General features: G+C 34.8%; 1 protein-coding gene across 1 annotated transcript; it reads left to right on the forward strand.

Annotated features, from left to right (window-relative positions):
• The first annotated feature begins 1,546 nt into the window (after nucleotides 1-1,546).
• LOC109238216 (type-1 glutamine synthetase 1-like) lies at nucleotides 1,547-15,023 on the forward strand. The gene is made up of 10 exons (XM_019404640.1): nucleotides 1,547-1,858; nucleotides 2,636-2,808; nucleotides 4,940-5,060; nucleotides 5,150-5,202; nucleotides 5,274-5,403; nucleotides 6,285-6,430; nucleotides 7,809-7,994; nucleotides 9,675-9,907; nucleotides 14,191-14,333; nucleotides 14,697-15,023. Exons 1-10 carry the CDS (start codon nucleotides 1,727-1,729, stop codon nucleotides 14,793-14,795), a joined length of 1,416 nt encoding a protein of 471 aa, XP_019260185.1. The 5' UTR covers nucleotides 1,547-1,726; the 3' UTR covers nucleotides 14,796-15,023.
• The last annotated feature ends 545 nt before the right edge of the window (nucleotides 15,024-15,568 follow it).

Raw genomic sequence — 15,568 nt, forward strand, 5'->3', positions numbered from 1 at the left:
CAACAACATCCAATCCAAACAAATAATGTCTTTTGAAAATCCAAATTCGAATTCAAAGCGTCAAAGTTTTTTAATGGTTGTCAATGGTGGAGGGGTTACAGATTTTCGCTGGTTTTAGAAGAGGAAATAGTGGGTGATTGAAGAGGAAATCGTGAGGTGTGGTTTGATACATGGGTGACGGGGTGAGATTTGGAGAGAGAAACTTGGGGGAGTGGGAATTAAGGCTGGGCATATATCGGGTAAAACCGATAACCCGAACCGTTAATTGTTTATTGGGTTATCGGTATCGGATTATTGGGTTAACGGTTTAGAATTTTTTCACTATTGGATTAAAGTTTCGGGCCTCGGTTTTCCAATTTTGTTAATGGGTTAACCGATAACCCAATAAGAATTAATAAAATTATGACTTTACCCTTAAGTATATACGTATGCTAGGGCTTCTGTTCATTTTCTCCTATTCTTTCTCAGCCGCACTCTTCCGTTGCTTCATCTTCATTCTTCATATACCTTACTAGTTACTTACTCCTAGCGTAAGTCTTTAGTCTTATACAGTACGCTGAGCTTTGAAAACATGACAACATTTTCTTGCCTTCTAGGTGTTTTTCATTTCTGTGTTAGTATTTCCCATGCACAGATCAAGGTTTTGTTCTACAATTTCTTTTTCAGGTTAGGCATTTGACAAACAACATCTAGTTTATCTTGGACTGTTAGTACTATATGTTTGGACTTGTTAATTTTAAAGTGAAATTGCTACTACTTTGTGTTATTATTAATGTATTTGGACAACCGTTTTGAAGAATTAGTACTATTCGAGTTGTGGCCACCGGACAAAACGTAGAAGTGGGTAGTATGCTATATGTGAATTCTTCTCTTTTTTGCTTAACTCCGGTGAATTGTCTTCTCTTTTTCTCTTAACTCTAGATTGAGTTATCTTATCGGGTAAACCGATAACCGAACCGATAATGATCGATAACCGATTAACCGATAAACGATAAACGATATCTTATCGGTTCGGTTATCGGTTTATCAAATTTGTAAACCGATAACCGATATACTAAACCGATAATATTCATAACCGAACCGAACCGACCAATGCCCACCTCTAGTGGGAATATACGGTAGAGTTAAATTAGGAGACTAATTAATACCATTAAAACCCCTAAAATGTACAAAAATGGTAATTAGATATATAAAAGGTAATTATATTAAAAGTTAATCATGGAGGGTAATATAGTTTACTATATGGCATAGGAATGTAAAAATTCCTATACAAAATGAGACAGAGGGAGTACATAAAACCCAGTAAAAAAAATATTCTAAATATTTGTTTGGGTTAAAAGAATAAATTAAGATATTGAAGTTCAATAGAGCATTAATTAAAATTGAGCTATTCAGACGATGTCATTCAACCACAAGTTTGTTCACATAGTAACATATTTACAAACAAGTGTACTAATGGAACGAATTTGAAGCTCATCCAAACAAATAAGCGAATTAATCAACAATCATGCATCTATACACGTGCATGCATGCAAATTGCTAGAGTGAACTCAACAAGCTGATAACAAGAAAACAAAAAAACTCAGCAAACTAAAAATCTTAATTGACTTTGGCTTGGTGCTGAGACTGGCATTTAAGAAAGTTTCAGGCCATTTACGATTGTTTAAAGGGTCTTATATTATAAAGTATAAAGAAAATCAACATTTTTCTTTCGGAGAAAACAAAAATGGACAGATCGGACTCCACCATTGGTTCCTCATCCGACGAATACCATTCCATTTACCCAGACGAACAGTTGAAGGCTGTTCCGTTTGTTCGCATTCTTTGGATTGATAATTCTGGGATACATATATGTCGTGTAAGCTTTTAATTATACCTTGTGCTTTTATGTTAATTACTTTTTTTTGTTTTAATATTTCGAATGAATTAGTGATAGAGATTACAATTGTTTAATGTTATGCATTTCAATCAGTAATTCATTTCTTGATCGACATACTAAACTGAGCAGAATTAATCCAAAATAATTACAGAGTAATTTAGGTTTTTTTTGTTAAGTCACCATAGATATCAAATTATAAGACTATTTGGTCGCAAAAAATACTCAAGTTGAATGAAGAGAAGATCCCCATCGCTATTCCTTTAGCTACTTTTTTCTATCTTTAGCTAACTTAACTATGGAATAGTACCTCTAAAGGGGAATGTTGAGAGAATTATTTTTGTTACAGGATATCTGATCAGAGACAACAGTTGATTTATATTTTCTAATTTTGCTCCTATTTAAATAAATTTGAAAAAAATAACAAATTATGATTAAGAATAAAGACTACACAATGAGAGAACGAAGAGAGGCCTCTGCCAATAATCATAGGAAGCTCAAAAGTGTCTACTAGTTTCTGAGATAGAAACTAGAATTCAGAATGTTCTTTCGAACCCGTTGAAGTGAATTCTAGAATGTTCTTTCGACGGAGAGCCGATGCTGGGATTTTGACGGTGGGCTCGCCGCGGTTACTGGGTAAACGGGTCTAAAATTTGAGGCGAAGTTGCTGAAAAGTGAAAACTAATGAATTGGAGAATCAGTTTAGTTTTTCAATCATTGAGAGAAAGAGGCTTCTGATATTTGTTGAATTTTGTGCAGGTAATTCCAAAAGAACGCCTCGGCTTCGTGAAAGAGCATGGTATAGGGTTAAGTCCTGCATGTCTAGCAGCTCTCAGTTCAGTATCTAATGCTCCTGCAGAGGATTCTGGTCTCACCTATACGGGCATGATCAGAATTATTCCTGATTTATCTACCAGATGCAGAATCCCTTGGTACTACTTCAAACTTGTTTATAAATACTTGATATGTTCTGCCTTTTTTCTTTGTTCTCCTGAATTTAAGTCTTAATTTTAGCTTATCTATGTGGTAGGTTGTCTTTATTGATTTCCTTGATAAATCATAGTATATGTAACTGAATTGCGTATGTGGTAGGTTGTCTAACTTTATTTTTTCAATTCTGCTTCCTCGTCTCAGCTAAAGGGCCTCTTTTTTTTTTTCGGGTGGCATCAGTCTATGTAATTCACGTCTCCTAGCGCTTTTGTCAACTTGTATTTCTTCCAATGTTTTCTCATTTTCATGATTTGTATTCCATGAATATTCTTCTAAAGAACAAGTCCTGGAAAATAAGAAAGTGAAATTTGAGTTTCCTGAAACATTATCTTCGACTAATGGTTTCATATATTATCTCAGTATTTCACTTTTATCACTGCCTGACAAGAGTATTTATCATTTTTCCCCTTAAATATTACTACAAGTTCAGGCTTAACTTGGGTCTTGATTTTACCTAAAATTTAACAAAATCTGCTTCTTGTCAAAACAAATTTTTAATTGCACAGAGAAGTGTGGCATAACAAACTCAAGCTTCAAAGCAGCAACATGCCCCATATAAAACACAGTATCATTGGTAGTTCTAACAAGAAAAAGTGAGAAGACCAAGCAAAAATCAAATTTAACTGAAATCTTAAACCAACCGCTTTGACCACAACTTGAAGCAGAAAGTATATTGGTAGGTGTTCTGCATATGAAAACAGAAGGCATGAGATATAAAGAAGAAACCAAGGGAACAAAAGAAAACCGAAAATAAAGAGAAGCAACAGCAAAGGAGATTCGCAGAGAAAATAGAAAAAACAAATAAAACCAAAAATAGAAGAGACACTAACCTGAACTTGTAGTACGCAAAGCAGAAGACCGATGAATATAGGCTAAAAGTTTGAAGGAAAGATTCAAAGAGAAGAGGATGCTGAAGAACAATCGAGAAGCAGTAATTTGGGGAAGGAACAATTTTAGAAGAACGGGGAATATGAATGGAATACCAAAAATGGCTTGGGAAAATCAATGCGTCTAGATTGATAAAATGACAATTTTACCCTTGGGCTGAAATTACAGTTATGCCGTTGGTCGACCACACTTGGCTTTTCTATATATTTCCTTGATAAATCATAGTATATGATAAGACCTCTTTCGTTTTATTTGAATGGTTAGCTATGGGGATTTTGTCAACTTTTGTCTGTGCTGTCTTCTCAGAAACAATAAAGAACTTTTTTCAAGTTCGTGCATTGTTGTAACTCTGAGAAAATCATTTTCAGGATCATTTTCTATGTTTGGTTGAGTATGAAAGTAGGTGACATATAGCAATTGCACTAGGTGTAGGATTTGTTATGACAATAATATTTTGGTTATTGAAGGTTGATAATAATGTCTAAGTATTGGTTAAAGTGAGATTGGTTAAGAGTTAACATATGGTATTTTGTCAGTTACACATTCACTAACAGGAAGTTTTATAGTGGAGCGAAACTAAATAGGATTTGAGATAACATTATTGAGTATATTCTAAAATTATGCGGATAATAAAGGGAAAAAGAAAAAAATAACAACAGTCAAAAGAAAATTTCGATATATATCATTCCAACAAATCATTTTCCAGCATAGCAGAGTTCTCCTTTTTCAGCTCTGAAACATCAAATTTGGTTCTTTTTAGTGTAGGTATATGCTTTCAGTGGCTCATGATTCCATTATCACATGCTCCACAGCCTCCATACTATCGCCCTTCCAATTTATGTTTTGTAGATGTTACTAAACTCAATTATGCAAGAGTTGTAATTGTAAAGTATGAAAAACTGATGTTTTTTCTCATGATATCATCTGATATATTTTAAGAATGTGAAGGGAACACAGAGAACACCAATACATAGTATCTTGTGGTTGATTTTGTCTACAATTGTGCAGACATTGATGTTCAACTGTTTCATTGTTTATTATCTGAATGTATAGATCACTGTGTGGCGAAGTTCAATTGAGATAACAAGTTTAATCCTAACTTGGTCAGATTTTAATTTTTCCTGCCATTATTGTTTCAATGGCAGAAACATAGTAATCATGTTTAATGTGCATCTTTTGATCCAGGGAAAAGAAGCAGGAAATGTGCTTAGCTGACATGGTAACTAAACCTGGTAAACCATGGGAATATTGTCCAAGAGAAGTGTTTCGGAAAGTCTCTAAAATTTTAAAAGATGAATTTGACTTGGTATGTCTAATATCTTTTGTGCAAGAATTAGAAAGTCTTACTTGGTATGTCTAATATCTTTTGATTTGATGCATATCGACATGTTTCAGGTTGTGAATGCCGGCTTTGAAATTGAATTTTATCTTTTGAAGAGTGTGATGAGGTAGGTATTTTGTTTTAGAGTTTCTCATCTTTAAAATGTTACACTAAATTTGTATAAACAAAATTATAAAGGAATGGCAAAGAAGATTGGGTGCCAATTGATAAGACCTCTTACTGTTCTACATCAGCATTTGATGTTGCATCCTCTATATTAGAAGATATCAACACACATCTTCAAACGATGAATATTTCAGTTGAACAGGTAAATTTTGCATTTCCTTGAATGCTTGCTTGCAAATTGATGTTTATCATGGTGTCTATGCAGTATGCACGCAGTACTGCATATACTAGGAGCTTTTAGCATGCATTTCTCTATTTATTTTCATGAAAAAGCTTGACTGCTTGTGTAATGTATTAGTACCTTTCTTAATGATAGAACTACATGTACTAATATTTTTATACTGAAACAATACATTCAAAGAGACTAGGGTATGGAAGAATACAGAGCTTTTTATACAACATTAACGATCTCAGCAAGAGACGAGTCTTTGCTAACAAATTAAAGTTGATTGTTTATAGGAGCATATCAAACTTATAAATCTCCTGAAGTAACTTTTTCAAGACATCTATACTTGGTATGAGCTTGTTGTGCAAGAACACGAGATAGATATATTATACTAATGTTGCCACGGTTTTTGAATGAGTTGAAGAAGACTGTAGATCGGTGAATAATGTTTTTGAATCAGGATATGAGATTTCACGAGTAAAGTAGACAATGAAACTAGTTAACTAGAACTCATGCAAAAAGAGAAAAGAATGTATCTCCTGTCCAGATAACATGTGAATGCATATCTAAAAATAATAACATTTTGAATATTGTCATCGTTTACGAGGATAATTACTCCATGAACAACATCAACCTCCTCTAGACTCTAATAAAAGGGAAAAAGAATAGCATGTTTTATGTGACACATTTATTCATAGTTACATAGATATACATATCATGAGAATGCACTGTCTGGAATATAAGCTTCATATGTTTTACCTGCAGTAAGACAGAAATAACCCATATATTATCTCCTATGCAAATTTTCAGTTCAATAAAGAATGCTCCCCTTATTATTGTCTTCTTCAAATTTGCAGCTACATGCGGAAACTGGGAAAGGTCAGTTTGAAATCGTCCTGGGATATGCGGAGGCTTGTACAGCAATTGCTAGCTTAATTTATGCACGTGAAGTCATTAGATCAGTTGCAAGGCAACACGGGCTGCTGGCAACTTTTGTTCCAAAGTAGGTAGCAGAATTGCCAACAACACTTTTAGGTGCACTGATGATGATGATGAAAAATATAATGAGTTTTACACAATCATATCACTTAAAGGTTATTAATAATTAATTTGCAATAATAAGTACTGATTGATAACACAAAATATGGTAAATTAGCTATCTGCTATAACCGGTTCAATTACACCAATAGTGCATAAGTGCTACTATGAGTGTGTAATTTAAATCTTTGTTTTAGTTGTTGATCCAGACATGCTTTTGCTTCTTGTTGAGTGCTACCACTATAGTGCTTCTACTTCTGCTTTTATATTTTTCTTTATTAGGTGGAGGTGTTATGTATGATCTTTCTACTAAGAAACATGAGTAAGATTAATACCTTAGTTTTCATACTTTTCCATTTCTTACTTTGATTTGTGCATGTGTGCAATATTTGTTAGGGTGATTACTGATGTTTCTTTACTTTATTAACTGACCAAGTGTTGTGAGCTAGTGATATTGTTCATCAAGAATGGTGCACAGTTGAGAAACTTTTACTGTAGCCAGTTGGTGGATGTTTGCTTGTTTTAAGATTAACATGTTTTCAGGATTGTTTAAGAACAATGGATTTTCGATTAAGTGGTGAAGTTGAGATTTTTCCCATTCTCGCTTTCTGATAAAGCAAGAAATGTGGTTGAAGTCTTAACTTGCTGGTTCTATCACCTCGTGTTGGCTTTTAAGCACTTGGTCTCCCTTATCATAATCTTTTGTAACTCATGCCAAAATACTCAACTTTTGAAGCAGTTTCTTTTTTGCATGTTTTTCTGCAGTTGAAAATTATTCACACTGCAGTTGTTTTTATCATTCATAGTAATTTTCTTGCCATTATGCCTTTTAACACGTACCTTACTTGATTCCAATTAAAATCTACTAACAACTCCATCCTTCTTCTTTCCTTCTCAATCCTTTAAACCCCATAGTGAAAGAAGCTTGTGATTAGGAAGAGCTATATCAATATTGAGAAATGGAAAAAGAACATGTATCTTTGACTTTGATACTAAATAAAGATGGAAATGTTTCTCAACTAGAGAAGGCGAGATAACATACAGGCGATACTATGTAGTTTACTCTTTTTGGAGAAGGTTCATAACATTATATGCATGATGTTATTTTATCTCAAATAATTGAGCAAAAACGATAAGTGGTGGTCTTTCTGCATTATTTGCTGAATTTACTTCTCTGCCATAGATTTTCCTTACTTTTGAATTAACTTCTCAAGTACAAAGCAGTCATATACTTTCTTTTGGAGATTTCTAGCAAGGCCCCATTTCCAGAATTTCTACTGCAGGAAATTATTGCTAGTGAATGGTGCCTCCCAGTATGTGACATTTTGGCCCTCTTTGTCTAGGTTTGCAGAAGATGAAGATGGCTCTGGATCACATGTTCATATCAGTTTGTCTAGAAACGGAGACAATGTTTTTATTGCATCTGATGAATCAAAATATGAGATGTCCAAGATTGGGGAAGCATTCATGGCTGGGGTGTTAAATCATCTTCCTGCCATATTAGCTTTTACTGCAACACATCCTCTTAGGTTAGAGATTATCTATAATTCTTGGTGTCCTGCTTCTTTTCCATTAGTGTTGTCAAAATATACTCAATTGGATTGAAAATATTTTTCTTAGCGGGTCAATTTTGGCACAATCCAAACTAATCCATCTAAAGTTTGGGTCAATTTATGTTATATAGGTAACCCGAATTGACCCGTAAGAAAACTTGTCAAGGCATAGAAAAAGAAAGGCCTTTTGGTTCGGTTAGTTAGATATTGCCATAATAAAGGGGAAAAAGCATATTTTTCTCTCTTTATTTAGTTGGGCAATAAAACGAATTATAGTAAACAAACATTTTAAAGTAGTTTGCGTTGGGTGGGTTGGATTATGACCCCATATACTTAGTCCAAATTGATCCAACACATCTTTATCCAATCAAACTTTGGACGGGCTATGACTCGACCTGTTTGTTGATTTAATCCATTTTAACCTGTCCAACTTTAGCCCAAACCACACATTTGATACCTCTAATTTGCATATTGGTGATCAGTTACTTGGTGATTGCTTTATGCTTTCATAGGAATACTATTTCTTTGAAATGAGTATAGTTTTATTATGGAAATTTCTCTTTACGTTGTGACGAATCCACAACACCCTTTGCTGTTATAGCAACTATACTGCTTCCTTTTTTATTTTTATTTCTTTTGTCAGCATTAATGGAAACCTTGAAAATTGTATCATCGCTATGAAAATTGCAATAAGTTGATTAATTAAGTTCTTGTCAATGGTTCTTCTGTTATGAAAATTCAATTGTTTTGATTCAATGTTTAAATTGTGAACAATTTTCCATAAATTTTGTTTACTAATGCAGATATGTTTGAAGTTATGGTATCAATATTAAATGTTACATGATGAAGGCTTATAGGTTCTTGAAGACTTAAAACATGATAGAGTAAGTGAAATAATTTCATGAAATTATACTTAATGGAATCTCTATTTCCTTTATAAAGATGTACAATATTTTTTCTTCGACTGCTATGTTCTGAAGATGAAAGATGTATTTATATTTATACTATTATCACTTCGGGCTTCCAAATAGACATGCTTCTAGTTAAAATCACTAAAACAATAGGATAATTTGTCTTGTCAGAATTTCTAAAAAGTTTGTAATAAGACTTTAAGGCGTTAGTTGTTTGAACGAGGTATTTTGTATAATATACTTTATTTTCTGGAAGTCTTCAAGTAGAAGTTACCTTTAAACTTTTGTTTCCGAGAGAGAATTTTTTGGAAAACACTTTAAAATGCTTAGAGCTTAAAGCAAGCAAATGGTAGAGGTATAAAAATTAGTTCCATTTCTAATTTTCACGAGGGTTATTGCAGAAAGGTTTAACAATTAAGATACTTGTTGGTTTAATTTTTAAGTGCACAAAAACTTAAATATCACAGTTAAGGAAAATCACCAATTTTGGCACTATGTTAATACTATAAATTTCTTTTAATGGAGTGGTACCAAGTATTTAGAGAAACTTTCCATTTCTGAATTTCCTATTTTGATGCAATATGACATGCCTACTTTTTGCCTCTCTCATTTTCTCTCTTGAAATCTCTTGTTTTTCTCAAACCTCTTGGTGATTCTATGTTAAGGACTTATTTCATGCATATTAATAGAGAATAATTTCGAAGTATCTAATTGTTGTATGAGTCTAACTATTTATTACATGCAGTTATGAGCGAATGCTACCTAAGACGCGAAATGCAGCTTACCTCTGCTGGGGGAAAGAAAATACAGAGGCACCATTGAGAACTGCTAGCCCTCCTGGAATTGCAGATGATCTTGTAAGCCATTTTGAAATTAAAGCATTTGATGCATGTGCAAACCCATACCTGGCTCTTGCTTCTATAACTATGGCTGGGATTGACGGCTTGCGAAAAGATTTAAGTCTTCCAGAACCTGTAGGTAAGTTAAACAATCTTTTAGTATTTCCTCTACCGTATCTTCTAACTGTGTACTTGCCTTTTAGATTCTTTTCCTTATGCTATATGGTTAAGCCTGAAACGCCTATTATATCTGTTATGATGGTTCAACATGAGAGGGCTAATCAGCATGACTTTTTTTATGTTATATATTTCTATCATATTATGCCAACTCAATCAAGATTTTGAAGTGTGCTGCATGTCCAATGTAGTATATCAGTAGTCTGTACCAAAATTCCGCAATTTAAATCTTCCTATCTCTATTGCTTTTACCTTTTGGATGACTCTAGTGTATCGCTGCTGTATGTATCTTCTTCTAAATGAAAGCTGATGAGATTGTGAGTACTGAGTAAAAACCATGTGAATCAAGATGGTACCTACTTCTACTTGCTGTCGCAGGTGGTGTTAGTATGAGCTACCTTCAAAGTATTGAAGTATTCACTTACTTACAGGCAACAAAAGTAAAAAGGAAATAGAAGAAGAAACTAACGAGGAGTCTTAATTTGGAGTGTTTCATCGAGAATTCTTAATCTAGGAAAGTGACCACTAACTTTTGATCCATATGGAGGCTTAAAATGACGGTCTTACTTATTTTAGGAGTTTTGTCTAAATTAAAAATTTAGATTAGATGAGGTATCTTTTATTAAAATAGTTGGTAAAATCTTACCATTTTGAACTATTTTCATTAATAGTGAATATTTCTCCATTCTTTGAGTCTCTCTTTCTCATGGTTTGAGGACCGGTTCTTCTTTTCCTTATATCAATTTAATAGCTTTCTCTCTATCAAGTGGTACAAGAACCTCTTTTTCTTTAGTCTGATTGCTAATATATAAAGATTAGGATGGATGCTACAGTAAAAAGAAATCAGGGCAGAAAATGCTCAATTTCATCAGAGAATGAGTGACTTTGATCAACAGATCAAGAGATGTGTGGCTGATGATTTCTGAGTGAATTTAACAAAATTAGGTAGGGGTAAGGTCTGCGTACAGACTACCCTCCCTAGACCCCACCTGTTGGGATCATACTGGGTTTGTTGTTGTTGTAAAGGGCTTGTTTACTAATTCTGCCTCATTGCAAAATGAATTTGAAGGAGAACTCAATTATGAGGGTAAGTAGGGTTGCTGCATGCTGCAAATATTTGTGAAAGTATGAGCTCTTGCGTAGTGCCAGTTTTAGGTATCTGTGTGAAAGATGGCAGTGCTGGTTTGGCTGTCATCTTTCAAATGCACGCGCATATCCACAGTTTAACTCGATGGCAATTTTATTTTTGGTGGGGTTGAATGATGTAGGACAAGTGATCATAAATTTTGATCAAGATAGAGTCTTTGATCTAGGTGGAGTTTGGCGTAGCTTAGATTTGTAGATTATTAGATGTCTAGCCATTAAATGGTTGCTAGATATTTCACATTTTATTATTTTTTTTTTTTTTGATGAAGTAAGGGAATTTCATTAAATGGCATCAAGAAGATGCATAGCAAAAATTACAACATAAAGGTATTGTGTGCTCATATACAAAAACTTATAGGACAACTAAGGAGCAGACAAAATCCAGAAATAGTTCAACACTAGTTACAGGGGTCTGGTTGAACCAACTAAATAAGTTAATTAAACAAGTGGCTTTAAGAGCGTGGTTGGGAGTTGAAATCCCATCAAAACATCTACGGTTCCTTTCATTCCAAATACTCCAAAAAATAGCACCAGGTACCATTTACCAAGTCTTTTTGATGGATTTCCCAACTCTCCAAGAACACCAACTCTCGTAAGCTTCCTTGATACTGTTTGGCATAACCCAGGAAAGTCCAAAAACTGATAAAAACATACTCCAAATATCAGCTGCTACTGAACAGTGCAAAAAAAGATGTCTCACACTCTCGGATTCCAACTGGCACATATAACATCTATTCACAGTCGGTATACTCCTTCTGCTAAGATTGTCTTGAGTAAGACAAGCTTCATACAATATTGTCCACATAAAGCCAGCTACTTTTGTAGGTAGTTTGGTTTTCCATATAAGCTTCCAAGGCCATTTGTCGATCAATTCCTTGTTGGAGCACAGATTGTCGTATCCTCTTTTGACAGTATAGGTTCTCTCTTTTGATTCACCCCATTCCAACCTATCCTGCACCGTGGGAGTTGACATTAGCACCTGATAATTTATTGAGCAAACCCAAAAGATCATTCAACTCCCAATCTTGGATGTCCCTTCTGAAATGTGGAGCCCAAGCACTATTTTGCCAAACATGTGAGATAGTTGCATCTTTATTACTAGCAAGTAAAAATAAAGCTGGAAATTCATCTTTCAGGGTCTCTGTTCCTAGCCATTTATCTTTCCAGAAAGATATATGAGCCCCGTTCCCTAGCTTGAGCGATGACTTGAGCTTGAATTCTCCCCAAAGCTTTGAAATGTGTTTCCAGGGGCCTGAACCATGTGGGGCTCTCCCCTGCCTAGTGCACCAGTTGTTTGCCACCCCATACTTTGCTTGAATTACTGTTTTCCATAGCCCTGAACTTTCCATGTTGTACCTCCAATGTCATTTCATCAATAAACTCTTGTTATGCAAGGCAAGATCCTTTATCCCTAGCCCTCCATGGTTCTTAGGAAGAATAACTCTTGGCCATTTAACCAGATGGAACTTGTGAGTGTCACTGTTGCCTTCCCATAAAAAATCTCTTCTTAATTGATCAAGTCTCCTTTGTACCTTAGCTGGGATTGGGAATAAGGACATGAAATATGTTGGTATGCTATCTAGCACACTATTGATGAGTGTAAGTCTGCCTCCAAAGGATAGGTATTGCATTTTCCAGGAAGCCAGTTTCCTTTCAAATTTTTCAATCACTCCATTCCATATGCCTTGAGACTTGTATCTAGCTCCCAATGGGATCCCCAAATATGATGTAGGGAAAGATCCCACTTTACAACACAACCTCTGCAAGCTCATCCAGATTTGGGACTGTGTTAACCGGATAGATGGTTCTTTTCAGCATGTTCATGTGTAGGCCTGAAATAGCTTCAAAGATCATTAGCGTGAGATTAAGATATAGAACTTGTGAGTTCAGCTCCGCAAAAAATCAGAGTGTCGTCTACATATAGCAGATGCGACACTATCACAGAATTGCCCTCTTCATTGCCCACCTTAAAACCCTCTAGCCAATGGAGCCGGTTAGCTTTGTCTAACATTTTGCTTAGGCCTTCCATAGCAAGAATGAACAAAAAAGGTGACAGTGGATCTCCCTGTCTGAGGCCTTTTTGGGGAGAGAAAAACTCAACAGGTCCACCATTGATTAGAATTGAGTACTTCACCGTGGAGATACAAAATTTAATCCATCTAATCCAGCGTTCTCCAAATCCCATCTTCCTGAGTAAATTAATCAAGTACGCCCAATTGAGTTGGTCAAATGCCTTTTCAATGTCAAGTTTGAAAAGTAGACCGGGTTGCCCAAACTTCATCTTCCAATCTAATATTTCATTGGCTATTAGAGTTGCATCAGTGATCTGCCTTGATTTGATGAAAGCATTTTGATGTCCTGAAACTAGCTTCCCTATCACCCCTTTCAACCTCTGCTAAGATCTTGGAGGCTATTTTATAAACACGGCCAATCAAGCTGATTGGTCTGTAATCCCTCAATTCAGTGGCTCCTTTCTTCTTAGGGATTAGAGCTATAAACGAGGCATTACAGGACCTGACTAAGCTGCCATTCTGGTGAAAATAATGAAGTGCACCCATGATGTCATTCTTTACTACCGCCCATGATTTCTGGTAAAATGCCATGGTGTAACCATCTGGACCTGGAGCTTTATCAGGTGCACAAGCTTTGATAATGTCCAAAACTTCTGCCTCTTCAAATGGTCTTTCCAGCAACTCTTTCTCTTCTATTCTTATATCACTTTTTATTATTATCAACTATTCTTATTCTTCTTCAATATTATGCTATTATTTGGAAGTTTCTCATTCTAGAGGTTCCACGAAGAGTTCCCCAATCTCTTCTGTTGATATTATAGCTTTTAATCTACCGATTGTTGTACGCTCAAAAGCATGTGGAATGCTACTTCCATGAATGACTACGGTAAAATCTTATTAGGGCCATTAGTGTCGTTCTGCTTGTAAGTGAAAGTCTGAGATGCTTTTTCCAGTGCCTTTTTCTTGCTAATGCTTATCACTTATCAAAGTGAGTAATATAGAAGTTGATAACTCAATTTCCATGTCCATAGTTGAGATATTCATGCACTGTTACCTCATATTTCAATGATGTTTTCTCGTAAAACAGAAGGGGATTCTGATGTGTCTGGTGAGAAGCTTCGAAGTGTACCAGATTCTATTTCTGAATCTTTAATTGCTCTAGCGGAAGATACATTGTTTACAGAAGTGATGAGTGAAAATCTTTTGACCGCCATAAAAGCGATACGAAAGGTACGTTTTAAATGTTGCTTACTCATAGTAATATAAGATATAGTTGACAGAATTCTGCGCTTTACTTGAGAACTGGATACTCTTAGAGAGCATATAATAGGGGTATGATTCACATTCACATTGACCAGCTCCAGCTGAGTGTTCTAGTGTTCAAAGGAATGATAAATAGGGCACAAATGACAGTTGATTTCCATCATTTTGATTGCATAAATCTGACAAAAATGTAGGTCCAAGATGTGCAACTGAATCATGCCTTAACTAGTCAGAATTTTTGATGTAATGAATGCTCATTCTCCTGTATGCATAACTTTTATGTCTTAAAACTATTGAGGACATGCTGAGGATGATTTGCTGTATTTGCAGATGGAGGTCAAGAACTATTGTGAGCCTGAGAGGGACTACAGTCAGCCCGAGATGGATGTCTACAAGGACCCACTCCAGGACATTATCTTCAAATTTTAGGTTGATCATATCCCGACCAATCTAGAATTTATAGTCAGTGGGTTCAAAGCGAGACCAGTACACGTACTCACACTTGTTTTGCCCTATCTTATTTATTTTGCTTCATTTTATGCACTAATGCACATATATTATAACATGTTAGTAATTTTATTTCGACTGTTGTTGCTGTATGAATTTTGTATCACGCTTCATGTCTTCTCGTCAGAAAACGTTCATAAAAGGCTAATCTGTTTGTGCGGGTGTTTTACATCTTATATGCAAACTGTCATGTTCCTCGTGATTTATGTTTAAATTTTTTAGTTTATATTGCACATTCAAGATTACAAATCTCACATTTTAGGGAAGGTTTCGTTTTGATATCTTTTGGATTATTTGATAATGTAAAAGTTTCTTTACACTGCCGTGAATAAATCAACTTCGATGTGTGGCCCCTTTTAGTATCAAACAGTAGTCGTCACATAGTTTAACATTCAAGTACCAGTAAAATGCCTAGGAATCTGTACTTTAAGGTCTTAAGCAAACATTTCCTATCAAATAAAAGTTAAATGTGTTTATTTTATTAGCATGAGAAGTGAATAGAAATTTACCAGAGTTTTTTTTTTGATAATAGCGGAATATTATATATATGCTAGAAATAGTTGAGATTGTTACAAGTACTTGAAAATTTGCCACACATTGGTGGACGAAAAGAACAATAATAAGCAAGAAGTGACTGTTTTTCTTCTCTAACTGAATATGCTTTCTCTTTTTATTTTTATTTTTATTTCCTTCTC

The sequence above is a fragment of the Nicotiana attenuata genome, unplaced genomic scaffold (genome assembly GCF_001879085.1).
Source record: "Nicotiana attenuata strain UT unplaced genomic scaffold, NIATTr2, whole genome shotgun sequence".
Taxonomy (NCBI): Eukaryota; Viridiplantae; Streptophyta; class Magnoliopsida; order Solanales; family Solanaceae; genus Nicotiana; species Nicotiana attenuata.

Excerpts from the sequence above, each read along its gene's own strand:
- LOC109238216 (XM_019404640.1), top strand. The coding sequence starts at position 1,727 with ATGGACAGATCGGACTCCACCATTGGTTCCTCATCCGACGAATACCAT. Across the intron at positions 1,859-2,635 it reads CTGGGATACATATATGTCGT|GTAATTCCAAAAGAACGCCT; the intron begins GTAAGCTTTTAA and ends AATTTTGTGCAG. Across the intron at positions 5,203-5,273 it reads CTTTTGAAGAGTGTGATGAG|GAATGGCAAAGAAGATTGGG; the intron begins GTAGGTATTTTG and ends AAAATTATAAAG.